Genomic DNA, 26,096 nt, shown 5'->3' with positions numbered 1-26,096 from the left:
CTCCCTGTTTCCACCTCTCTTTCTTCCCTTCCCTCTTTTGTTCCCACCTCTGGACAAGTATCTCTCCCCTAAACCCCCTTGTGGTCCAGCATCACTCCCTCTCTCCATTCCTCCATTGGTTCAGCGTCTCTCCCTCGTCCAATCCTATCTCTCTCTACCTCCTCCTCCACCCACTCCAACCCACAGAACTCCAAACTTTGTTGTCTTCACTGGCAGTGATTAAACCAGGCTGTCTCCGATTGACCCTATGGGGCCTCCCTCTGCCACATCCCACCCATGCAACAACAGAAAGTTGCGATGGGGGAAGACACCTGAGGCCAGTCAGAGGTAGCCTGCTGGTGAAGACAGCAAGTATTTAGGACCATAGGTTGGGTGGCAGTAATAGGGGAAGTAGGGAAAGATGCTGGACCTGTGGGAGAGAGGGGGAAGGAAAGAAGCAAGACTTGCCTGAGCCTCTGTTACTACTCCTAACATAATATTCTTCAATGCAAGGCCCATGACATCATCCCACAGCAAAAATAAACTAACAAACAAAAAAAAAAATAAGAATGATGAGAAGTCCCTGGAGCTGCCATTGTCTCATGAGCCTTGCATAGAAGAACATTTCTCTATGCAGTTAAAATTATGCACATTGTTAAACAGCGCATGTACTTTTACATATGTTGTTTGAAAGTGTTCCTTCAGTCAGAGTTATGTTGAATGATGTAATGGCATATATAGTTTTGGATTTTTGAAAGTACACTTGTGTCAGGTAAGTATACCCACAAGGAAAGCAGGCAATTTTTGATTGTTGGTGCAGACCTAATGGATAGTACTTGCAGTATTTGCACAGATGTGGGCAATTTGATTATTGTTCTTGTAAAGTAGTAATTTAAACAAACTATATGATGAAAATACATATTACCATTTCTCCTGTCCACTCCCCAATATGCTGTAATGTTGAATGAGTTCTCTCTCGTTTAGGGTCGAGCAGTGGTTCATATTAATAATGTAAAGTCTTAATCCATCAAATGAAACCTCCTATTAAAATGGCTGAATTATGGTATAGTACTCCATTATCAGATGACTCCCATAGTTTGTTGTAACTGTGTAATAATTATTGGCTAAAACTCCTGCAATACCGTGTATTGCTAGAGGTATAATGCTCGTGGGATTTTTTTTTTTTTGTTTGTTTTATTAAACAGATATTGGCCCTTTGCTTGGGTGCAGAGTTCAGGAGCAATTAATGAAAGAAGTACATCCTGCACTAAATGCTGTTTTGGAAATGGCTGGAGGTAATGCACATATATCTTTATTAATAGCTTAATGTCAAACACTAGTTCATATTAATACAGCAAGTAAAACCTTATGTTTAAATAGTTGTATTATTATAGTACAGTGCCTCATAAGATATGTTCCCATTCCATATCATCAAGCTGATCAATCCATAGACTGGTGGGTTGTGTCCATCTACCAGCAGGTGGAGATAGAGAGCAATCCTTTTGCCTCCCTATATGTGGTCATGTGCTGCCGGAAACTCCTCAGTATGTTCTCTATCTCAGCAGGTGGTGGTCACACACAGCAGCAGCTCTGGCTAGGCCTCCAAGCCTAATTTTTAGGTTTTGTTGAGTGCCTGGGGTTGAGGGCTCTTCTTGAGCAAGTGCAAACCTGGTGGCGCCAGGTCCCTCCTTTTCTCCCCCCTCCCGCTGGCTCCGTTAAAAAAAAAAAAAAAAAAATTTTTGAACGTCCTTAAAGGCGTTTATTTCGACGTTTATTTAAACGTTTATTGCAGCTACTCACTGGGACACCAGGTCGTTACAGCTCGGAGCGGAAAGCAGGTAATTTTTACCTTTTTATAGCGGGCAGGGGGTTCCCCGATTGATCTCCACGTGGCATATGGCGTCGGAGGGCGAGGGCGCAAAGAGTCGCTCCCCGGATCGCTTAGGCGCTTCTAGAGGGGATGCGGGGGTCTTAAAGTCTGATTCGCCCTTGTTGGGTGACAGCTTCGTGACCGATGAGTGTCCCGGTCCTTCCTCCGGCGTGGCGGTTTTTCCCGCCATAAACGCCCATCCCCCGCTGCTCGCCTCCGCCATCTTGGCCGGCCACGCGGCTCGGACGGCTTCTTCGTGGGCCGCCCTTGAGGGAGACATTAATGCCATGGACGCCCTTAATTTGGGCGACGGCACCAAAGCGGCTAAAGTTAAGCGCCGTTTTTCCCGCGCGGCTCCTTCGCGGAGTGTCGCGCCGGACGCCATTTTGGATGCGCAGCATGTCTCTCCCCCGCTCTTGCGAGCGCCGGTTGAGGGTGCGTCTAGGGCTGTAGCCCAGGCTGCGGAAGTGCACAGTCTGGGGGGTTTCTCCCCCGAGTTTGTTTTGCTGCTGCATCAGGCCTTCCTTATGCAAAACGCTGCCCCTGCTCCCTTGTTAGGTAAAGAGGTTGAGGTCCCCGGAGGTAAACGCCCTCGGGTTGATTCCCAGGCCTTGGAGGACCTTGTCTCCTCCGATGTAGATGAGGGCAGCGTATCTGAGTTCTCCCAACGGTCCTTTGCGGATTCCTTGGAGGAGACGGATCCCCGCTCGGTTGGAGCGGATGACCCCTCTGCAGCGCGGCTTTTTAGCTCAGAGGATTTGCCCAACCTGTTAGTGCAGGCCATGGGCATTTTGAAGATTTCCTCTCCGGAGGACGTCTCTCCCTCAGCCCCTGTTGGCTCTGCCATTATGCTGGGGACGAAACGCCCGCCTAGAACCTTCCACGTGCATGATGCCATGCACACCTTAATTTCGGCTCAATGGGATGTCCCGGAAGCGACCCTCAAAGTGGCTAGGGCTATGTCCCGCCTCTATCCTTTGCCTGAAAGTGAACGTGAGGCCTATCTGTGGCCTACCGTGGATTCTTTAATCACTGCAGTGACTAAGAAAACGGCTTTGCCGGTGGAAGGTGGCACGGCCCTAAAGGACGCACAAGACAGAAGATTGGAGGCGGCCTTAAGGTCGTCCTTTGAGGCGACTGCTTTAAGTTTGCAGGCCTCGGTTTGCGGTTCCTATGTGGCCAGGGCGTGCCTGACTATGGTGCAGCGGGCTTCCCCCTCGGATCATTCCTTGAGGGCTGATTGGCCGGCCCTGGAATCGGGCTTAGCCTATTTGGCAGACTTGCTGTATGATGTCTTGAGAGCCTCAGCTAAAGGCATGGCTCAGACAGTCTCTGCGCGGCGGTGGCTTTGGCTGAAACATTGGTCTGCTGACCACGCCTCTAAATCCCGCCTGGCTAGATTGCCTTTTAAAGGCAAGCTGCTCTTTGGGGTCGAGCTGGACAAAATCGTGACCGATCTCGGCACGTCTAAGGGCAAGAAGTTACCAGAGGTCAGGGCTCGGGCTAGTACTCGTTCCGGTACCTCCAGAGGATGGTTTCAGGAAGCCCGTCGGTACCGCCCGGGCAGGTCGGGCTCCTCTGCCCCCTCTTCCTTCAAGAGGACTTTCTCCCCCAAGCAGCATTCCTTTCGCAGAGACCGCCGTCCCGGAGGTGCTCCCTCCGGTCCTCCCCCAGGGTCTCGTACCCAATGACGGGGCCTTGGTCCACGCCCCAGTGCAGATTGGAGGACGGCTGTCCTCGTTTCTGGGCGAGTGGACCACAATAACTTCAGACGCTTGGGTGCTGGAAGTCATCAGAGACGGCTACAAGCTAGAGTTCTGCCGACCCTTAAGAGACGGGTTTGTACTCTCTCCCTGCAAGTCTCCGGTCAAAGCTGTGGCAGTGCAGCAGACCTTGGACAACCTGATCCGCCTGGGTGCGGTCGTTCCGGTGCCAGAAAATCAGATTGGCAAGGGACGTTACTCCATTTACTTTGTGGTACCAAAGAAAGGAGGTTCTGTCCGGCCTATCCTCGACCTCAAAGGGGTCAATCGGGCCTTGAAAGTGCGGCACTTTCGCATGGAGACTCTCCGCTCTGTTATAGCGGCTGTGAAGGCAGGAGAGTTCTTGGCTTCCTTGGACATCAAGGAAGCATACCTGCATTTTCCCATCTGGCCTCCTCATCAACGCTTCCTGCGTTTTGCAGTCCTGGGACGACACTTCCAGTTCAGAGCCCTCCCTTTCGGGTTGGCTACTGCTCCGCGGACCTTTTCCAAAGTAATGGTGGTCATCGCGGCCTTCCTGCGAAAGGAAGGAGTACAAGTCCATCCTTATCTGGACGACTGGTTGATCCGAGCCCCCTCTTATGCAGAGTGCGGCAAAGCTGTGAACCGGGTGGTTGCTCTTTTGAGCTCCCTGGGGTGGATCATCAACTGGGAGAAGAGCCAGCTGCGCCCGACTCAGTCCCTGGAGTATCTGGGAGTTCGATTCGACACCCAAGTGGGCAGAGTGTTCCTGCCAGACAATCGGATTGTCAAACTTCAGGCTCAGGTGGACCAGTTCCGAGTAGCCTCTCCTCTTCGGGCTTGGGACTATGTGCAGCTGTTGGGCTCTATGACGGCCACGATGGAAGTAGTGCCCTGGGCCAGGGCTCATATGAGACCACTACAACACTCTCTGTTGCAGCGCTGGACTCCGATGTCGGAGGATTATGCTGTGCGCCTTCCCTTGGACCCAGCAGTGCGCAAGGCGCTGAGCTGGTGGCTGCAGACAGACAAGTTGTCTGCAGGAATGCCTCTGGTGACCCCAGAGTGGATTGTCGTCACGACGGATGCCTCTTTGACGGGCTGGGGAGCCCACTGCTTGGGAAGGACAGCGCAGGGGCTCTGGTCTCCTGCAGAGGCAAAGTGGTCTATCAACCTCCTGGAACTCAGAGCCATTCGGTTGGCGCTTTTGGAGTTCATCCCGGTACTGGCGTTGAAGCCAGTACGGGTCCTGTCGGACAATGCCACTGCTGTGGCCTATGTCAACCGCCAGGGAGATACCAAGAGCGCCCCTCTAGCCAAGGAGGCCATGATTCTATGCCAGTGGGCGGAAGCGAACCTGGAACAGCTGTCAGCGGCCCACATTGCCGGAGTCATGAATGTCAAGGCGGACTTTCTCAGTCGCCATACCTTGGAGCCCGGAGAGTGGCAGCTATCTGCTCAGGCGTTCTTGGACATCACGAAGCGCTGGGGCCAGCCGAGCCTAGATCTGATGGCGTCATCGGCCATTTGCCAAGTGCCGCGCTTTTTCAGCAGAGGACGGGACCCTCGATCCCTGGGAGTAGATGCTCTTCTCCAACAGTGGCCGGCACAAGAGCTTCTCTATGTGTTCCCGCCCTGGCCCATGCTGGGCAGGGTGCTAGACCGGGTGGCAAAGCATCCAGGCCGGATAATCCTGGTGGGTCCAGATTGGCCCAGACGTCCCTGGTATGCGGACTTGATCAGGCTCTCAGTCGACGATCCTCTGCGGCTGCCAGTGGAGCAGGGCCTGTTGCATCAGGGTCCCGTGGTGATGGAGGATCCCTCCCCCTTTGGTCTTACGGCCTGGCTATTGAGCGGCAGCGTCTGAGGAAGAAGGGCTTCTCAGACAAGGTCATCGCCACTATGCTGAGAGCGAGGAAGCGCTCTACTTCTACTGCTTACGCCAGGGTTTGGCGTACCTTTGCAGCGTGGTGTGAAGCAGGCTCACTTTCTCCCTTCACTGCTCCAATTTCTTCAGTGTTGGCGTTCCTGCAAGAAGGTCTGGAGAAAGGCCTGTCGCTCAGTTCCCTTAAAGTCCAGGTAGCGGCTCTGACTTGCTTCAGGGGCCGCCTGAAGGGTGTTTCCCTGGCTTCACAGCCAGATGTGGTGCGCTTTCTCAAGGGAGTTAATCACCTGCGCCCTCCTCTGCACTCTGTGGTGCCTGCATGGAATCTCAATCTGGTGCTAAGAGCATTGCAGAAGCCGCCTTTTGAACCCTTGTCGAGGGCATCTCTGAAAGACCTGGCGTTGAAAGCAGTCTTTTTGGTGGCTATCACTTCAGCCAGAAGAGTTTCCGAGCTCCAGGCGCTCTCATGTCGAGAGCCTTTTCTGCAGTTCACTGAGGCAGGAGTGACTATTCGCACAGTGCCTTCCTTCCTGCCCAAGATTGTTTCTCGCTTCCATGTGAATCAGCAGCTCTGTCTCCCTTCCTTTCGTAGGGAGGACTACCCAGAGGAATACTCTGCTCTCAAATGTCTGGATGTGAGACGAGTCATCATCAGATACTTGGAAGTGACCAATGATTTCCGGAAATCGGATCATCTGTTTGTCCTGTTTGCAGGTCCTCGTAGGGGTCTGCAGGCTGCTAAGCCTACAGTGGCAAGATGGGTCAAGGAAGCCATTGCAGCGGCTTATGTGGCCGCGGGGAAGGTGCCGCCTATCCAGCTGAAGGCTCACTCCACAAGAGCTCAGGCGGCCTCGATGGCAGAGGCCGGTTCCGTCTCCTTGGAAGAGATATGCAAGGCGGCAACTTGGGCTTCGGCCCATACATTCTCCAAGCATTACCGCTTGACTGTGGCTGCTTGGGCGGAGGCCCGGTTTGGAGCTTCAGTGTTGCGGTCAGGGATTTCTATGTCCCGCCCTGGGTGAGTACTGCTTCGGTACATCCCACCAGTCTATGGATTGATCAGCTTCATGATATGGAAGGTAAAATTATGTATCATACCTGATAATTTTCTTTCCATTAATCATAGCTGATCAATCCATAGTCCCTCCCAGATATCTGTACTGTTTATATTCTGGTTGCATTTCAGATTCAAGTTTAGTCTTCAGTTCCTGTTCAGGAAGACTTCGTGTTCAAGTTATTTTTTTCACTTGGATTCTTCAAGAGTTGAGACGAGTTTGTGTTACAGTGAGCTGCTGCATTCCTCTCCCCTCCGTTTTACGGGGCTGGATTGAGATTTAAATTCTGCCGGCACTCCCTCCCGCTTCGTGCGGCTGTAGGGCAGCTTTGTACCCCTCCCGCTTCGGCGGTTTTAGGGTCAGTCAGCTCCTCCCGCGGTTGCAGGATAAGCCAGATCCCCCCGCATCGGCGGGTGTGGTGTCCCTCCCCCGCTCCGCGGGGATGAGCTGGACGGATTCCCCTCCCCCACTTGTGTGGGGATGAGCTGGGTTAATTCCCCTCCCCCGTTTCGGCGGTGGTGAGCTGGGCAGAGTGTCCCTTTGTGGGTGTAATTCTCTAAGTGCTGAGTCCTGCGGTTGGAGCTTTGATATCGACATACTGAGGAGTTTCCGGCAGCACATGACCACATATAGGGAGGCAAAAGGATTGCTCTCTATCTCCACCTGCTGGTAGATGGACACAACCCACCAGTCTATGGATTGATCAGCTATGATTAATGGAAAGAAAATTATCAGGTATGATACATAATTTTACCTTGTTTAACTTCATTGGATCAATTTACTGGTGAACGATCTTCATTGGAGACTGTTCAAATGTTTTTTTTGGATAATAATACACTTTTGTGCCATATTTGTTGTTGAAATCTTATGATGTGATGTGAAGTATTAGTTGAGTTTTTTCCCCCCTGTGTCCATTTTTAGTTGTGGTAACTGTTAGCTATGACTTTTATGCATCTTACCTTCTTAGTTTTGTCAGGTGAATTTGTGATAGTGCCAGAATGAAACCTAGAAAACAGTAATTAGACTGTGTTTGAACTAGTTCTACGTGCTGAATATCACACAGGATCTTTGACCTGAGGTTCCCCATTCTGTCATTAGTGCTCCTTATGCAGTGTGATTTTTGTATGAAAGCACATGAACTGGTGATGTGGTTCCCTTCAAATGGAGATGGTTACTAGTAAACAAAAATAACACACTTCTCTGAGGACAGGCAGGATAGCAAGTCCTCACAGCATGGGGGATGTTATCAATGGATCCTATGTGGGAAAGGTTTTCCAGTTTAGTACACATGAGAAGCTTTTGAGTTGCTTCGCCACACATGCGTGTCACTTACTGCCTGATGCTGTTGCACAGGACCACCTAACCAGCTGAGTCGAGGTGAATTTTTCGTAATATAAATTGTATTTTGTAATTTTTTATGCCCTGTTGTTCTAGTATGATACTTTTTTCCTGTCAGATGTTTTCAACTTTCCTTTCTTTTTTTTCATGCAGCCCACACTAGGACCTCAAACTTCTGGTTTCTATTAAAAGTTGTCATTTGATTTTTCAACAGCTATTTTTTGGGATATGATGTCCCAGATAATACCCCAGAAGCTTTAAAAAGTGCACCCATACCATTATAGATACCCATAATTACTGTCTGCAGATGTCCAAGAGAGTATTCTGTGGTTGAGAAAAGAAGTATGAACGTTTTTTTGGCACTGAGAAGTCTGATCCATCAACTTCAGCATTGGAAGCATCTGTCTCCTTGGATTCTGGAGCCGCATCGTACACTGGGGATGCATTGGCATTGAGAACACCTTTCATCCTTGACATCAAGGATTCAGGGCCGTGCCAGTGCGGTAAGCGGGGTAAGCACCGCAGGAGGGCGCCGCCACAGTGCTTACCGTCGCCCCGCGCCGCCGAGGCCTTTAAATCTTTTACTTGCAGTCGCAGCAGCGTCTGTGAAAACGGAGCGCTGCCGACATCTCCCTTCCCTTGCACTCGTTGGTTCCCTCAGTGTCCCGCCTTCTTCTGACGTCAGAAGAAGGCGGACACTGAGGGAACCAAGAGCGCGAAGGGAAGGGAGACGTTGGCAGCGCTCCGCTTTCACAGACGCTGCTGCGACTGCAAGTAAAAGATTTAAAGGCCCCCAGGGCGCGCAGCGATCATCTTCACGGGGGGGAGAGGGGCGCTCGCGCGCCAACTGTTCTGCGGGGGGGGGGGGGCGCCAACTGTTCTTCTGCGGGGGGGGGGGGGGCGCCAACAGTTCATCTGCGGGGGGGCGGCATAGACCCTTGGTATAGGCCTGCAAGGATTGTTAGAGGCCATTGGGAACAATTATCATCTGAGTTCAGCTCAAAGAAGAGGAAGGATTCATCCTCAGCTTTATTGATGCTTATGTACACAGTGGACAGGCCACTCACAGGCTGCAAGTGTCACAAAGCCCCTTCGGGGGACACTCTCATGTTGAATGGTGTAATCTTATCTGGCAAAAAGGTACTCCCTTTCAAATTCCACAATATTAAACTACAACAGAGGCATTCAGACTGGATGAGGAGCTCATGTTAGATGGGTTCCACACTCAGAGTTTGTGGTCCCTCACCAGGAGAAACTTCACCACATGTATTTCCTGGAATTGAGAGCAGTATAGGGTTGTTCTTGGGGGTTTCAGAGACCAGTTAGCCAACAGAATTATAGTGATGCAAATGGACAGTCAGGTAGCGATGGATTATATCAACAAGCAGAGAGGAACAGAATTGTACCTTCTTTGTTGGGAAATTGTCAAGATGTGGAACTAGGCCATTTCTCATGGAATGACTCTCAGAGCTCACCTACCTGGCAGGGAAGGACAACTCCTGGTGGACATATTAAATTGTGCTCTAGAACACGAGTAGACCTTATATAAGGATGTGGCTCAAATGATATTTTGAGAGTGAGGCATTCCTTCAATAGATCTTTTCATCACTCCTCAGAACAAGAAGATGCCTCAGTTTTGTTCCAGGATAGAGACATATAGCAGATTAGCCTCGGATGCCTTCCTTCTAGATTAGGGGGGTGGGTCTTGTGTATGCCTATACTTCAGTACCCATGATAGTGAAAAGTCTCTTGAAACTGAGATGAGACAGAGGAACCATGATTCTTATCTCACATTGGCCAAGGCAAATATGATTCCCTCTTCTTCTAGAACTTTCCTTAAGATGACCCATAAGACTGCAAAATCCCCATCACTTATCACACAAGCTGTCTCACCTTCAGAGTTTAAATTCCCATTTCCCATCCCACACAAAAACTGCTTGAATACCTTCAAAAAAACTTTCCGAGTCAAGTTTGAAAACCAACTCTATTAGGGTATGCCTTAGTTCAGTTGCTGCTTATCAACAGCATGCAGAGGGAAAACTTCTCTGTAGTTACCATCAAGCCTTCTGCAGTGTCATGGCACCTCAAATTAACCCAGCTGATGAAAGATCCCTGTGAGCTGCTCAATACCTGTGAACTGAATTACATGACCTGTAAGGTCTTATTTTTGGTAGCAGTGACTTCAGAATGAGTGAGCTCCTAGCTCTAGCAACTGATGCACCTTACACTGAATTCTTTGACGGTGGTTCTGCATATTCATCCCAGATTTCTTCTAAAGGTAGTGTCAGGTTTCTATCTTAACCAGTTTATTGTCCCACCAACATTTTTTTTTTTTTGCAAGCCTTATGCCAGCAAAGTTGAAAGTGAACTGCACATCTTGGACTGCAAGAGAGCCTTGGCCTTTTATTTGGAGCAGATTAATGCCCTTAAATTCTACCCAATTTTTTTGTTTCTTTTTACCCAGATAGAGTAGAGGTTGCAGTCAACAAATACGTATTGTCTAGTAGACTGCATTTCCTTTTGCTTTTATCCAAGCAGATTTGACTAGGAACTGTCTTGGTGTCAGTAGTCCACTTGAGAGCAGTCTCAATGGAGAACATTTTTAGAGTTGTAACATGGACATCTGTTAATATATTCACAGCCCACTGCTGTTAGAAAAGGATTCCTAATGTGACGGTAGGTTTAGCCAATTGGTCCTCCAGAATCTTTTTGGGATTACAGTCCAACTCCATTCCCCCCCCCCCCCCCCCCCCCCCCCGGGCCCATTTTCTTTTCTCTTCCAGGCGTAGTCCAAAAAAAGTCCAAAATATAAGCATATGTACGCATATATAAATGGCTAGTTGCCACAAAAAATGTGTTGGTGTCTGCCTGTTGCAGTGCTTTATTTTAATTGTCACTTTTTTCTGATGATGTAGCCTGTAGCTAGGGAATCCCATGCTGTGAGTTCTTACTATCCTGCTTATTCTTGGAGAAAAACAAGAAAACCTGTAGCATATTCTCAGTGGACAGCAGGATACAAGTTCTCACATACCCATCTTCCTCCCCAAGGAGTTGTATTCTATTCAAGCTAAATTAGTAGACTGAGGTGGTCCTGCATGACAGTGGCAGGTGGGAAGTGACCCCTCTGCACAGTGAAGCAACTCAAAAGCTGCTAGTATATACCAAGCTGGAGAAGCTTTCCTGCATGGACTTTGTCAATGATGTCTTTCATGTTGTGAGAAATTGTATCCTGCTGTCCATGGAGAACACACTCGTATACATGAAATAGTGATCTCATTGGTTAAGATATTTCTGTGCTGAAATGTACTATCTGTGCAATATTTGATTTAACATAACATTCACAAATCCTTTCATTGTACATACTGATATAAGGTAATTACAATAGTGAGACAACGATGGAAAAAAGTTATGCATATTCTACATCTAACTTTTGCAAAAAGTATATTGTACACCTAAGCTATAAAAAAATCTGTGCCGAGTAAAAAAAAAAAAAATATTCTGTGGCACTCCTTAACAGTCTGCCATGCAGTGGATGTTTATACATTACAAGTATATACTGGCAGATCAGCTGAGTTTAAAAGTTGTCTATTGTGTCTACAGCAATTAGAGAAACAAAGGAGGCATTAGAGAATGTGAGTGCATCGGTGGACATTTTACGAGAAGGGACTGAGAAACTGCAGGCCAACCTGACAGATGCAAAAACAAATCTGAGCAACACACTCAGTGACCCAGCATGTACTCATGATAAAGCTGCTACAATCTGTAATTCTATCAAAGCATCATTAACCCATCTAAATATCAATGCAAACTTCAGTGGGGTAAGACATTAATCTTCTAAAGTACAATTTCATTGTGTTACATTAATGATATATAATATTTTATGAATCCAGTGTGGTAAACAATATTATATTCAAGTCCTAATTATGCCTACCATAAAAGTCTCTGCTTTCCACACAAACAATGGAATGTTAAAAGCAGTGCTTTTTTTTGTAGAAAAAGGTGCCGGTACTCATTTATTTCTTTCTTTATTTATTTGTTGCATTTGTATCCCACATTTTCCCACCTATTTGCAGGCTCAATGTGGCTTACAATTTTCCGTCATGGCTTACGCCATTCCAGAGTACAGATACAATTGGTATTATATAGAGAACATGGATGACATAATAAGCAATCAGGTAAAAAGAGAAAACATTCAATTGGTATTACATATAAAACATGGATGGCATAATAAGATTAAACAATCCAGTATAGGGAGAAAATATTCCGAATATTAAGTAAGTGATGATGCATTCCAGTTCCTATTACGAGTCATTATAGTATGTCTTGTTAAAGAGGTGAGTCTTGAATGCTTTACAGAAGTTAATTAGGTTGTGAATTATTTTCAGGTCAAATGGTAGAGCATTCCACAGCTGCAAACTCATGTATGAAAAGCTGGACGCATGTATTAATCTGTATTTTAGACCTTTACAGCTGGGGAAGTGAAGATTCAGGAATGTGCTTTTGGCATTCCTGGGTGGTAGGTCTAACATGCAGACTGGGGCATCTCCGTGAATTATTTTATGCACCAGAGTTCATATTTTGAACGTTATACATTCTTTAAGAGGAAGCCAGTGTAACTTTTCTCTCAGGGGTTTGGCACTATCATATTTTGTTTTTCCAACTATGTCTGGCAGCAGAGTTTTGGGCTGTTTGAAGTTTTTTGATGATTTGTTCTTTACAGCCAGCAAGAAGTCCATTGCAGTAGTCTAAATGACTTAATACCATTGATTGTACTAGATTACGAAAGATTCCCCAAGGGAAGAAAGGTTTTACTCTTTTGAGTTTCCACTTTGAGTGGAACATCTTCCTTGTTGTATTCTTCACATGGCTTTCAAGTGTAAGATTCCTCTCAATGGTTACTCCAAGAATTTTCAGGGTGTCTGAAACGGGAAGGGTAAAGTTTGGTGTGGATATAGTGGTGAAGATATTTGCATGATATTGTGATGTTAGTACAAGACATTGTGTTTTCTCTGCATTAAGTTTCAATTGAAATGCATCCGCCCATGAATTCATGATTTGGAAGCTGTGATTGATGTCTTTGGTGATTTCTTTTAAAACATTTTTGAACGGGATGTAGATCGTGACGTCATCTGCATATATATATGGATTAAGGCCTTGATTAGATAACGATTTGGCCAGGGGTGTCATCATTAGGTTGAAGAGGGTTGGCGAGAGTGGAGATCCTTGAGGGACACCGCATTCGGGTATCCATGAAGCTGACATAGTCTAATTAGATTTCACTTGATAAGTTCTTGTAGTTAGGAAGCCTCTAAACCAGTTGAGAACGTTACCTCCAACTCCGAAGTATTCTAGGATATATAATAATATTTTTCTCCGAGGACAAGCAGGCTGCTTGTTCTCACTGATGGTGACGTCCACGGCAGCCCCTCCAATCGGAAACTTCACTAGCAAAGTCCTTTGCTAGCCCTCGCGCGCCCGCGCGCACCGCGCATGCGCGGCCGTCTTCCCGCCCGAAACCGGCTCGAGCCGGCCAGTCTTCTTTTGTCCGCACTCGGTACGGTCGTGTTTTCGCCGTGTCGAGCCCCGGAAAGTCGACCTCGCGCGTCCAATTTGTTTTGAACGTGTTTTTTTCCTTCGGGAAAGCTTTGTCCTAGTCGGGAAGTGCTCCGGAAACCCCCCGCCGGGTTTCGTGTAAATCCTCCCCGTACTTCCAGCTTTTTTGCCCCGGTAAGTTTTCTTTCGTCGTCGGGGTAGGCCTCTTTTCGGCCTCGGTCGAGATTTTTTCTCCCTCTAAATTTGGTGCTTCAAATTTCGCCATTTCGGCTTTTGATTTCGCCGGCGTGATTTTTCCGCCCATGACATCGAAGCCTTCCAGCGGCTTCAAGAAGTGCACCCAGTGCGCCCGGGTTATCTCGCTCACTGATCGACACTCGTCGTGTCTTCAGTGTCTGGGGGCCGAGCACCGCCCTCAGAACTGCAGTCTGTGTTCCCTGCTTCAAAGGCGGACTCAGGTAGCGAGACTAGCCCAGTGGAACGTGTTGTTCTCGGGCTCTTCGTCGGCATCGGCACCGGGATCTTCGAGTGCATCGACGTCGTCAGCGTCCAGACCATCTTCCTCGGCCGCCCCTGCATCGAGTGCATCGAGGCATCGGGCCTCTGCATCGGCGCCGAGACATCGGATAGCTGTATCGACGTCGGTGGTACCAGGACCTCGTCTGCTGATGTCGTCGGACGGTGGTGCATCGGGTGGAGTGCAGGTGAGGGCTGTCCATTCCCCTGCTGGTGGCGGTGAGCCCTCGGGTGGGTCTCCGCCTACCCTGAGGGCTCCTGCGGTACAGCCCCCCCGAGATCGACCTTCTTCAGTCTCGGCCCCGAGGAAGCGACGGATGGATTCGACGTCCTCCTCGTCGGTGCCGGGGAGCTCCGGTGACATGCTTCGGAAGAAATCGAAGAAGCATCGACACCGGTCTCCTCCCCGTGTCGGCACCGAGAGCTCTGGGTCGCCGAGGGATTCGGCACCCAGCAGGCATCGGCACCGAGAGGACCGCTCACCCTCTGTTCAGGAGGTGTCGATGCGCTCCGCTCTGGACAGCCCGGAACAGCCTCCACGCCCGGAACAGGTACTGACGTCGACGCCTGCATCGACCTCTCAGCCTTTCTCTGCAGCCGCTCTAAACGAGAGCCTCCGGGCCGTTCTCCCAGAGATTCTGGGAGAGCTGTTGCGCCCTACCCCTCCGGTACCGGCGGTGCTTGCGCCACCGGTACCGTCGAGCGTGGCGCCGGCTGGCCCATCGCCCAGGTTGAGGTCCCCGACGTCGGTACCGCGTGCGGTACCGACCGCGGCCACCTCCCAGGAAGGCTCCCCGACTACGTCGGCGGAGGGAGCTTCGCCGATGCGGGCGAGGGAGTCTACCTCTCGACGCCCCCATCGTGGACGGGGTTCCACGGAGTCGAGCAGGGCGAGGTTGCAGACACAGGTCCGTGAACTTGTGTCTGACACCGAGGGTGAGGCCTCGTGGGAGGAAGAGGAAGATCCCAGATATTTCTCTGACGAGGAGTCTGAGGGTCTTCCGTCTGATCCCACTCCCTCTCCTGAGAGACAGCTTTCTCCTCCCGAGAGTCTGTCTTTTGCCTCCTTTGTCCGGGAGATGTCTACGGCCATCCCCTTCCCGGTGGTTGTGGAGGACGAGCCCAGGGCTGAAATGTTTGAGCTCCTGGACTATCCTTCTCCACCTAAGGAAGCGTCCACTGTTCCCTTGCACCATGTCCTGAAGAAGACATTGCTTGCGAACTGGACCAAGCCATTAACTAATCCCCACATTCCCAAGAAGATCGAGTCCCAGTACCGGATCCATGGGGACCCAGAGCTGATGCGCACTCAGTTGCCTCATGACTCTGGAGTTGTGGATTTGGCCCTAAAGAAGGCTAAGAGTTCTAGGGAACATGCTTCGGCGCCCCCGGGCAAGGACGCTAGAACCTTAGACTCCTTTGGGAGGAAGGCCTACCATTCCTCTATGCTCGTGTCCAAGATCCAGTCTTACCAGCTCTACACGAGCATACACATGCGGAATAATGTGCGGCAGTTGGCGGGCTTGGTTGATGCTCTTCCCCCTGAGCAAGCCAAGCCTTTTCAGGAGGTGGTCAGGCAGCTGAAGGCGTGCAGAAAATTCCTGGCCAGAGGAGTTTATGACACTTTTGATGTTGCGTCCAGGGCCGCTGCTCAAGGTGTGGTGATGCGCAGGCTCTCATGGCTGCGTGCCGCCGACCTGGAGAATAGAATCCAGCAGCGGATTACGGACTTGCCTTGCCGTGCGGATAACATTTTTGGCGAAAAAGTCGAGCAGGTGGTAGAGTCTCTCCACCAGCGGTACACCGCATTCGACAAGTTCGCCCGCCGGCAGCCTTCAGCTTCTACCTCTACAGGTAGACGATTTTTCGGGGGAAGGAAGACTGTTCCCTATACTTCTGGCAAGCGTAGGTACAATCCTCCTTCCCGACAGCCTGCGGCCCAGGCTAAGCCCCAGCGCGCTCGCTCTCGTCAGCAGCGTGCGAATCAGCAAGGCCCCGCGGCTCCCCAGCAAAAGCAAGGGGCGAGCTTTTGACTGGCTCCAGCAGAGCATAGCCGACATCCAAGTGTCAGTGCCGGGCGACCTGCCTGTCGGAGGGAGGTTGAAAGCTTTTCACCAAAGGTGGCCTCTCATAACCTCCGATCAGTGGGTTCTCCAAATAGTCCGGCAAGGATACACCCTCAATTTGGCCTCTCAACCTCCAAATTGTCCACCGGGAGCTCAGTCCTACAGCTTCCAGCACAAGCAGGTACTTGCAGAGGAACTCTCCGCCCTTCTCAGCGCCAATGCGGTCGAGCCCGTGCCATCCGGGCAAGAAGGGCTGGGGTTCTATTCCAGGTACTTCCTTGTGGAAAAGAAAACAGGGGGGATGCGTCCCATCCTAGACCTAAGGGCCCTGAACAAATATCTCGTAAAAGAAAAGTTCAGGATGCTTTCCCTGGGCACCCTTCTCCCCATGATTCAGCAAAACGATTGGCTATGCTCTCTGGACTTGAAGGATGCCTACACACACATCCCGATACTGCCAGCTCACAGACAGTATCTGCGATTTCAGCTGGGCGCACGCCACTTCCAGTACTGTGTGCTACCCTTTGGGCTCGCCTCTGCGCCCAGGGTGTTCACAAAGTGCCTAGCTGTGGTAGCAGCGGCGCTTCGCAGGCTGGGAGTGCACGTGTTCCCATATCTCGACGATTGGCTGGTGAAGAACACATCCGAGGCAGGAGCCCTGCAGTCCATGCAGATGACTATTCGCCTCCTGGAGCTACTGGGGTTTGTGATAAATTACCCAAAGTCCCATCTTCTCCCAGTGCAGAAACTCGAATTCATCGGAGCCCTGCTGGATTCTCGGACGGCTCGCGCCTATCTCCCAGAGGCGAGGGCCAACAACTTGTTGTCCCTCGTCTCGCGGGTGCGAGCGTCCCAGCAGATCACAGCTCGGCAGATGTTGAGATTGCTGGGCCACATGGCTTCCACAGTTCATGTGACTCCCATGGCCCGCCTTCACATGAGATCTGCTCAATGGACCCTAGCCTCCCAGTGGTATCAGGCCGCCGGGGGTCTAGAGGACGTGATCCACCTGTCCACGAGTTTTCTCGAATCCCTGTATTGGTGGACGATTTGCTCCAATTTGACTCTGGGACGTCCCTTCCAAATTCCTCAGCCTCAAAAAGTGCTGACCACGGATGCGTCTCTCCTGGGATGGGGAGCTCATGTCGATGGGCTTCACACCCAAGGAAGGTGGTCCCTCCAAGAAAGCGATCTACAGATCAATCTTCTGGAGTTGCGAGCGATCTGGAACGCTCTGAAGGCTTTCAGAGATCGGCTGTCCCATCAAATTATCCAAATGTACTATGTCAACAAGCAGGGGGGCACCGGATCTCGCCCCCTGTGTCAGGAAGCCGTCAGCATGTGGCTCTGGGCTCGCCGTCAAGGCATGGTGCTCCAAGCCACATATCTGGCAGGCGTAAACAACAGTCTGGCCGACAGGTTGAGCAGGATTATGCAACCTCACGAGTGGTCGCTCAATTCCCGTGTGGTGCGACAGATCTTCCAGGCGTGGGGCACCCCCCTGGTGGATCTCTTCGCATCTCAAGTGAACCACAAGGTCCCTCAGTTCTGTTCCAGGCTTCAGGCCCACGGCAGACTGGCGTCGGATGCCTTCCTCCTGGATTGGGGGGAAGGTCTGCTGTATGCTTATCCTCCCATTCCTCTGGTGGGGAAGACTTTGTTGAAACTCAAGCAAGACCGAGGCACCATGATTCTGATTGCTCCCTTTTGGCCGCGTCAGATCTGGTTCCCTCTTCTTCTGGAGTTATCCTCCGAAGAACCGTGGAGATTGGAGTGTTTTCCGACCCTCATCACGCAGGACGAAGGGGCTCTTCTGCATCCCAACCTCCAGTCCCTGGCTCTCACGGCCTGGATGTTGAGGGCGTAGACTTTGCCTCTTTGGGTCTGCCAGAGGGTGTCTCCCGCATCTTGCTTGCTTCCAGGAAAGACTCCACTAAGAGAAGTTACTTCTTTCATTGGAGGAGGTTTGCCGTCTGGTGTGACAGCAAGGCCCTAGATCCTCGCTCTTGTCCTACACAGACCCTGCTTGAATACCTTCTCCACTTGTCTGAGTCTGGTCTGAAGACCAACTCCGTAAGGGTTCACCTTAGTGCAATCAGTGCATACCATTACCAAGTGGAAGGTAAGCCGATCTCAGGACAGCCTTTAGTTGTTCGCTTCATGAGAGGTTTGCTTTTGTCAAAGCCCCCTGTCAAGCCTCCTACAGTGTCATGGGATCTCAATGTCGTTCTCACCCAGCTGATGAAACCTCCTTTCGAGCCACTGAATTCCTGCCATCCGAAGTACTTGACCTGGAAGGTCATTTTCTTGGTGGCAGTTACCTCGGCTCGTAGAGTCAGTGAGCTTCAGGCCCTGGTAGCCCAGGCCCCTTACACCAAATTTCATCACAACAGAGTAGTCCTCCGCACTCACCCTAAGTTTCTGCCAAAGGTTGTGTCGGAGTTCCATCTGAACCAGTCAATTGTCTTGCCAACATTCTTTCCCCGTCCTCATTCCTGCCCTGCTGAACGTCAGCTGCACACATTGGACTGCAAGAGAGCATTGGCCTTCTATCTGGAGCGGACACAGCCCCACAGACAGTCCGCCCAATTGTTTGTTTCTTTTGATCCCAACAAGAGGGGAGTGGCTGTAGGGAAACGCACCATATCCAATTGGCTAGCAGATTGCATTTCCTTCACTTACGCCCAGGCTGGGCTGGCTCTTGAGGGTCATGTCACGGCTCATAATGTTAGAGCCATGGCAGCGTCGGTAGCCCACTTGAAGTCAGCCACCATGGAGGAAATTTGCAAAGCTGCGACGTGGTCATCTGTCCACACATTCACATCTCATTACTGCCTGCAGCAGGATACCCGACGTGACAGTCGGTTCGGGCAGTCAGTTCTTCAGAACCTGTTTGGGCTTTAGGATCCAACTCCACCCCCCGAGGGCCCTGTTTGTTCTGTTCCAGGCTACACTCTCAGTTAGTTGGTAATTTTTTTTTAGGTCAATCTCAGTTATGTCCTCGCCGTTGCGAGGCCCAATTGACCAATGTTGTTGTTTTGAGTGAGCCTGGGGGCTAGGGATACCCCATCAGTGAGAACAAGCAGCCTGCTTGTCCTCGGAGAAAGCGAATGCTACATACCTGTAGAAGGTATTCTCCGAGGACAGCAGGCTGATTGTTCTCACAAACCCGCCCGCCTCCCCTTTGGAGTTGTGTCTTCCCTTGAAGTGTATTGTCTTGCTACATACTGGACTGGCCGGCTCGAGCCGGTTTCGGGCGGGAAGACGGCCGCGCATGCGCGGTGCGCGCGGGCGCGCGAGGGCTAGCAAAGGACTTTGCTAGTGAAGTTTCCGATTGGAGGGGCTGCCGTGGACGTCACCATCAGTGAGAACAATCAGCCTGCTGTCCTCGGAGAATACCTTCTACAGGTATGTAGCATTCGCTTTATGGTTTACCATGTCAAATGCGCTAGACATGTCAAATTGTAGGAGAAGTATATTGTTGCCCGTAGCAATTGCTTGTTTAAATTTTTTTAAGAGAGTGATTAGTACTGTTTCGGTGCTGTGATTGGACCAGAATCCTGATTGGGAGTCATGAAGAATTGAGAATTTATTTAAGTAATCGGTGAATTGTTTGGTAACCATATCTTCCATTAATTTGGTTACCAGAGGGATAGATGCTACTGGGCGATAGTTGGTTAGGACGTCCGGGCTCCACCCAGGGGTTTTAAACCCCTTTTGCTCGTCACCCTTCCCAGTGGGGTGCCTCTGAGGGGCGGGAACATGCCCACCGCGCCCCGCTCGCACCCCCTGGCATTAGTGCACATGCCCGCCGGGGCACGGCACCATCTTAATGGTGGCTCCATGCACCCGGTGGAGCACTGCGCCTTGCTTTAACATAGGCAGCCGAGACCCCTCGTGCCAAAGGGTATTCGTGATATTGAATAATAACAAGACACATGGTATTTTCTTAACATGGTACAACTTGGCCGCAGCTTTATTTTAAATACAAACATCATAACCCTGGGTATACCCAAGCCAATCAACCTTCCAGCTTAACAGCCAACCCAGTCCGCCATCATTAGCAAGACTGACCAATCGTATACAGAGCTCCCCGCCGTAAAGCAAGGGCGCTCAACTGTAAGCGCAGCTATCCCAGCTGCCTATCTTACACCATCAGGCTTGGGTACCCTGCCACCAGCCCGGGGTAGCAAGGCTTGCCCTGGGCCCCCCCACCATCAGCTGCGGCCTGTTGTGCCAAATTACAGGTTCTGACACGTTCTGAAACACGTTATTAAATGGGTCACTTCCACTTACGGATAGGTGGGTCCCTTAGGTATAGTCCCTTAGGTATAGGGGTGAGTAAAATATTTCCTTTGTCTTTAGGGAAGAGTCCGTTTTGTAGCATGTAATTCAGATTTGTTGTAAGGTCTGATATAAATTGTTGAAGGGCAGATTTTATAAGGTTGTTTGGGCATATGTCTAGTTTGCAATGAGACTTGGCGAACCTTTTAATCACTCGAAAGATGGTATCATCCGAGAATATGTCAAAATTTGTCCAGGTTTGGTCAATTGGGTGTTCATCAGGGCGTGGGTCTAAACAGTTGAGGAATTTGACATAGTCGATGGTGTTGATTGGTAACGTAAGTTGTAACTTTGAAGTATTTGGCCAGATTGTCTGCTGATGGTGTGTCAGCGCTGTTTGAGGTAACCGGTGTAGTATCTAGTAATTTGTTCACAAGTTGAAAAAGTTTATGTGTATCCTTGTAATCTGACCCAATTTGGGTTTTGTAATATGTTCTTTTGGTTTGTCTAATGGAATATTTGTATTTTCTTTGTAGTTGTTTCCAAGCGTTGAGTGTTCAGTTGTCTTTTTATTCCATGCTCGTCCTAATCTTCTAACTTGTGTTTTTAGCTTTTTCAATTCTTCGTTAAACCATGGTATTGAGTTCTTTCTACGTGATGTTCTAGTTTTCAAAGCCGCTGATCCTTTTTATAGGTAGAGTAATAATATATCGTAATCAGTGTTTCATTTGGAGGGGCTGGTTATAGGGACACCCTAGTGTAAAAGAAGTGGGATAGCGACCAAGGATACCAGAAACTGGAGGATGTTCGTTAGTAAACAATTTTATTAATAATTTGAAGACTCAACACAACGTCGTGTTTCGGCTGTCAGGCCTGCATCAGGAGTCTGCTTTGCACAGTGCTGTGTGGCAATAATGATGACAAACTGTTTTAAGATCTCACAGCTGACTCTAAGGCAAAGTATTGCAGAATAACGTTGAAGATAATCCTTCAGGCGTAACGTGGTAGTCTGCTTTGCACAGTGCTGCGTGGCAATAATGATGACAAACCTTTTTAAGATCTCACAGCTGACTCTAAGGCAAAGTATTGCAGAATAACGTTGAAGATAATCCTTCAGGCGTAACGTGGTAGTCTTTAGAAAGACTGTTTAAAAAAAAAAAAAAAAAGATGCCGTCAGAGACACTGCACGCACTGTTATATTCATGCAGAGATTTTTTTTTCTCCTGGTAAAGGGCCACTGAAACAGACATCATGTTATGAGAATCAGGTGCTCAACTTTCAGAGTTTCTATCTATTTACTTAAATGACATTTATATCCCACATTAAACATGAATTAGGTTGAAACCTGGGAGCATTTAAAATCTTTTTTTTTCCTGTGCCTACATCAGAAGAAAAAGATGGCATGTGGGAACCTGGTTCTTTTTGTTTTGCGGATTGTAGTGGTATATTATAGAAATGCACTTGCCTTTTTTATTTTCACAGAGAAGTATTGAATAATAGGGAAGGGAATTCTTCATGCAGAAGTTTTGTCCAGTGCCAGTCTAAATGTGCCAACATTGTCCAATTCCTTCACAGAACTGGTTGGCTCACGTTTCCACAAAGTATCAAACTTCAACACAATATGTTAATCGCAGTTGTATGTATCACCTCAGACTGCACGTTGAGTGAAAGGGGGAAAGTCTCATTACCACACTTTGCCCTGAAAAACTCTTTTTTTTGTTCATGGACATTCAAAGCTCTCGTGGCTCTGTATAATCACTGACGGCCCCCAGCCACCTATAGTTCAAAAATGAGGTGGTACTCTATTTTTTGTTAATGTTATAATTTTTCTTAATTTTGTAATTATATACGTGTTTCTTCACTCTAATGTTCATAAATGTTTAGAAATGCAATCTTCTATTTTAAAGCACTCATGTGCTGAAGGACGATCAATCAGTCACTTATCTGCATGTTACATATCTTCTCCAGACCCCGACAGGTCCCTGTTTCGCCTGGGCTTCGTCTGGGGATCAGGACTTAATTGCAGATCTATTTGCAAAATACAAAATTCTCCAAGCATATTCTTCAAGTATCATTTACAACTGCTGCTTATAGCTCGGGCACTTACTTACGTCCTTCTCACTCCGAATGAAAACTGTGACTATTCAACATGGTGATCTCGCTTTTTATCGGCTCCATTACCGGATATGCAGAGGGGAACTACAGGAAACTATTATTCTCAAATATAACATCCCCAGTGTAAATGCTTATTTAGTCCCTCCGGTTCCAGAGATTTAAGGAGATAGGTCCAGAAAACTTCCCTTTGCAAAAGTTTTCTATTAAGATCACCCCCTCGATTGCTTAGTTGAACTTGTTCTACCGCCAGACATCTCATATCAATGAACTCATGGGAATGCAACACACAATGCTGTACCAGCAGCGCCCCTGGTGTTCTTGCCATAATGCGTGAACAATGTTCCATTATCCGTACATGTAATGTTCTACTTGTTTTCCCTACGTACACTTTATTACAGGGACAAATTACTACATAAATTACGTTCTGGGATTGACAGGTGGTGGTGTGTTGTCTCAGTTTGTAGGTCTTTTTATCTAGGTAATTGACAAATTTATCCGTCAGCATCGTGATGGTACATGTTGTGCAGTTGGGTCTATTGCATTTTAAATGGCCAGGTAAGATGTTCTCACTGGATTGTACGGTGGGAGGCATTCCTGCTGGACTCAACATCTCTTTCAGATTCTTTGAGCAAGAATATGCCATCCTTAAGTGCGTGTTGCTGAATACAGGGTGTGTTGTCATGATATCCCAGTGGCGGTGGATGATATTGGCTGTGGCTTCTCCTGGCGCAGACCGCATCACAAACACCATCAAGGGATCCTCAGGTGGAATATGCTTCCTATTCTGTAATAAGAGGTCCCTATTGTTGTACCTGGCTCTAAGGTATGCCCGCTTCAGGACCTTTGATGGATAATTCCGGTCCTGCAGGTTCTGTTGAAATGCCTGTGCCTTTGATTTGAAATCTTCCTCTCGGGTGCATATGCGTCTGAATCTCAGCATCTGCGAGAAAGGAATTCTCTCTCTTAATGACCTCGGATGGCTGCTCCCATATTCCAAGATGGTGTTTCTGTCTGTCGGTTTGACGAATACTTTAGTGTTGAAGGTACGATCGTTTAACAAAATGCTCACGTCTAAAAAGTGTATCTGAGTATCCGAAGAGGCCATCATGAACTGTATACTCCTGTGGCAGGTATTGAGCCAATCATATAGGGCACGTAACTCGTTTTCTGTGCCCCACAATAGTAGAAAAACATTGTCGATGAACCTCTTCCATAAACTAATTAGGACTATTGCAGGAATCCATAAGGTGAATTTTCCACCCAAGCTTCATGAGCTATTCACAGAATTAGACCGTTGGGACAGTATGCAGATCTCATGGCTGGGTCAGGTGGCATCTCTCAAGATGACAATTCTCCTGAAGCTTTTATATATGTTCCAGGCAGTCCCATTCCAAAGACTTTCTTTCAGTCCCTAAAGAAGAAGGCTTTTGCCTATATCTGGAAATGCAAACCCTCTAGAGTAGGATGTCACGCTTTATATCAGATGAAGCTCCATGGGGGAATGGGGGTTCCCAATTTTGAACTGTATTACCAGGCAGCCCTAATGCAGATTATAGCCATATGGCAGGGGAATATTGACAACTCCAGGACTAGAATGGATAAATATGCCTTTGGCAGGATTCCCCTATGGGCCATTCCATGGCTGCTGTTGACACAATTAAAACCGTTAACAGCTGGGTGGCATGGTGTGCTGGTGGCTCCTCTATCCCAGTGGATAAATATCTGCTTACGATTTGTTTGCACATAGACAATACCATTCACACACACCTATACAATATGCTTCCAATTTTCAGCCGGGACTCCTGGATTCCACTTATGCCCATTGGACCAGACAATCCCTATGTACTCTGGGACAGAGATTGATAGAGGGGGGGAGCTTGTTCCTTTCTCTGAACTTCAGGAGGAATATGCCCTATTCTCGGGGGATCTGTTTCATTATCTTCAATTAAGAGACTTTATACTGCACAGGGCAAGGAATGAGCTGTCCTTAGCAGACACATCATTAGAATTAGCTATATCCTCAGGCAGGGGACAGGGAAGGATCTCTAGATTGTATCACGCTTTATTAACAGATGGGAAATCCGGACATATATTGTCAAATGGGAAAACGCACTGTCCAGATCTTATGAACCCAAACAATGGGGAAAAAAATCTATTAATATTTATTTAAAGTGTCTATGCCACTCCTCTGGTGGAAAATGGATATAAAATATTCTACCAATGATATTATACTCCCATGCGCCTGTTTCGGATCTATAAGACTGGATCACCTCTGTGTTGACGCAATTGTGGTGAGCAGGGAACCTTCATAAATATATGGTGGCTTTGCCCAGTGATAAAAACTTTCTGGACAGCATTACTTCATAAACTGAATACTTTTCTTCCCATCGACTGCTGCCTACTACATCATAGGGCCCCTGGAATCCCATGAGAGATACATTTGCTTATGACTCATATTTTTACAGCAGCAAGCTCTGCTTTGGAAGAAATCTGCGGTTACTCCATTAGAAAGTGTTTTTCAAAAAGTGGATTATTATTGCTTGATGTCACAATTTATTGCTCATAAATATGGTCGCATTGTATCCCACCACAAAGTTTGAGACATTTATAGAAACTGGAGAACAGCAGATTAAGTTATCTTGCTATTTCGCTAGTGGTCATCCATATCAATCCTAGCTAGACCTTGAATTGTAACTGGCTATTACTGTAATGGGAGAGGGATTCCTATGGGGTTAAAAACAGAAAGCATATGTATACTGTATAAGATTATGCATATTGTTTATTGGATATTGTACTGCTTTTGTGTTGAATAAATAAACAGATAAAAAAGTTCAAGACAGCAGAGGACAACAGCACATTCAAGTAGCTTGGATAAGAAAGGGAGATGGGGCAATAGTTGGAAGGGCAGGTAGGGTCCAAGGAAGGGTGTTTGAGCTGTGGTGTGTCTACGGCATGTTTGAAGACATCAGGAACAGTTGTAGTAGAAAATGAAAGATTGATATGACCAGTGCTTTTTTTGAGGGGGTACTGAGTACCGGCACCTTTTCCATTGTCTGCTAAAATTGACCCTTGGACTCCAAGTTTTAATGAACGAGCTTATGCTCTAGACACCAATTCTGCTTTGTCATAGATTATGTGACTGGTTGCAGGGGGGCTGGCTATTGTGGGTTGAGTCCCTCTCAGTGATCAGCCCACCCCTGAACAGTGACCTTACATGTGAGTACCGGCACCTTTTTTTCTAGAAGAAACGCACTGGATATGACAGATATAAGGGATGACAGTAGGAGAGAGAGTACTGAGTAGATGAGTGGAAATAGGATCAGAGGAACAGGTAGTCAGTTTGGGGGAGGAAAAAAAATATGCAGTTTCCTCTTCAGTGATTTCAGAAAAAGAAGAAAAGGTGGCAAGAGTTGGAGGGTTGAAAGAATGGACTGGGGGAAGGCGAGGTGCAAGTGACTTGGTTGAACTCAAGGCAGGGCCGGTTTTAGGCAGACTGGGGCCCAGGACAGAAATTAAGGAGGGGGCCCCCTCCCCCAGTCTCCCCACCCACCACTACTGCAACATATGAAATAACTTTAAATGACTTCTTCACACACAAAACACAGACAGGCCTTCACCAAATATAGAACCAGGGATCAGAAATTAGAAAAATGGAAATATGAATACCAAAATTGAAACATGGCAAGTACTGCAACACTGAAGAAATAAAAA

At 48.4% G+C, this 26,096-nt stretch overlaps 1 protein-coding gene across 1 annotated transcript in view; it reads left to right on the top strand.

Annotated features, from left to right (window-relative positions):
* The window catches only part of PROM1 (prominin 1), a 330,624-nt gene that overhangs the window by 73,192 nt on the left and 231,336 nt on the right, over positions 1-26,096 (top strand). The window contains exons 6-7 of the mRNA XM_030191212.1: positions 1,185-1,274; positions 11,452-11,669. Of these exons, the coding sequence (XP_030047072.1) occupies positions 1,185-1,274; positions 11,452-11,669 (308 nt within the window). The remainder of the gene's footprint in view (positions 1-1,184; positions 1,275-11,451; positions 11,670-26,096) is intronic.

The sequence above is a fragment of the Microcaecilia unicolor genome, chromosome 2, assembly GCF_901765095.1.
Source record: "Microcaecilia unicolor chromosome 2, aMicUni1.1, whole genome shotgun sequence".
Taxonomy (NCBI): Eukaryota; Metazoa; Chordata; class Amphibia; order Gymnophiona; family Siphonopidae; genus Microcaecilia; species Microcaecilia unicolor.
This window is presented reverse-complemented; position numbering and strand designations above follow the sequence as displayed.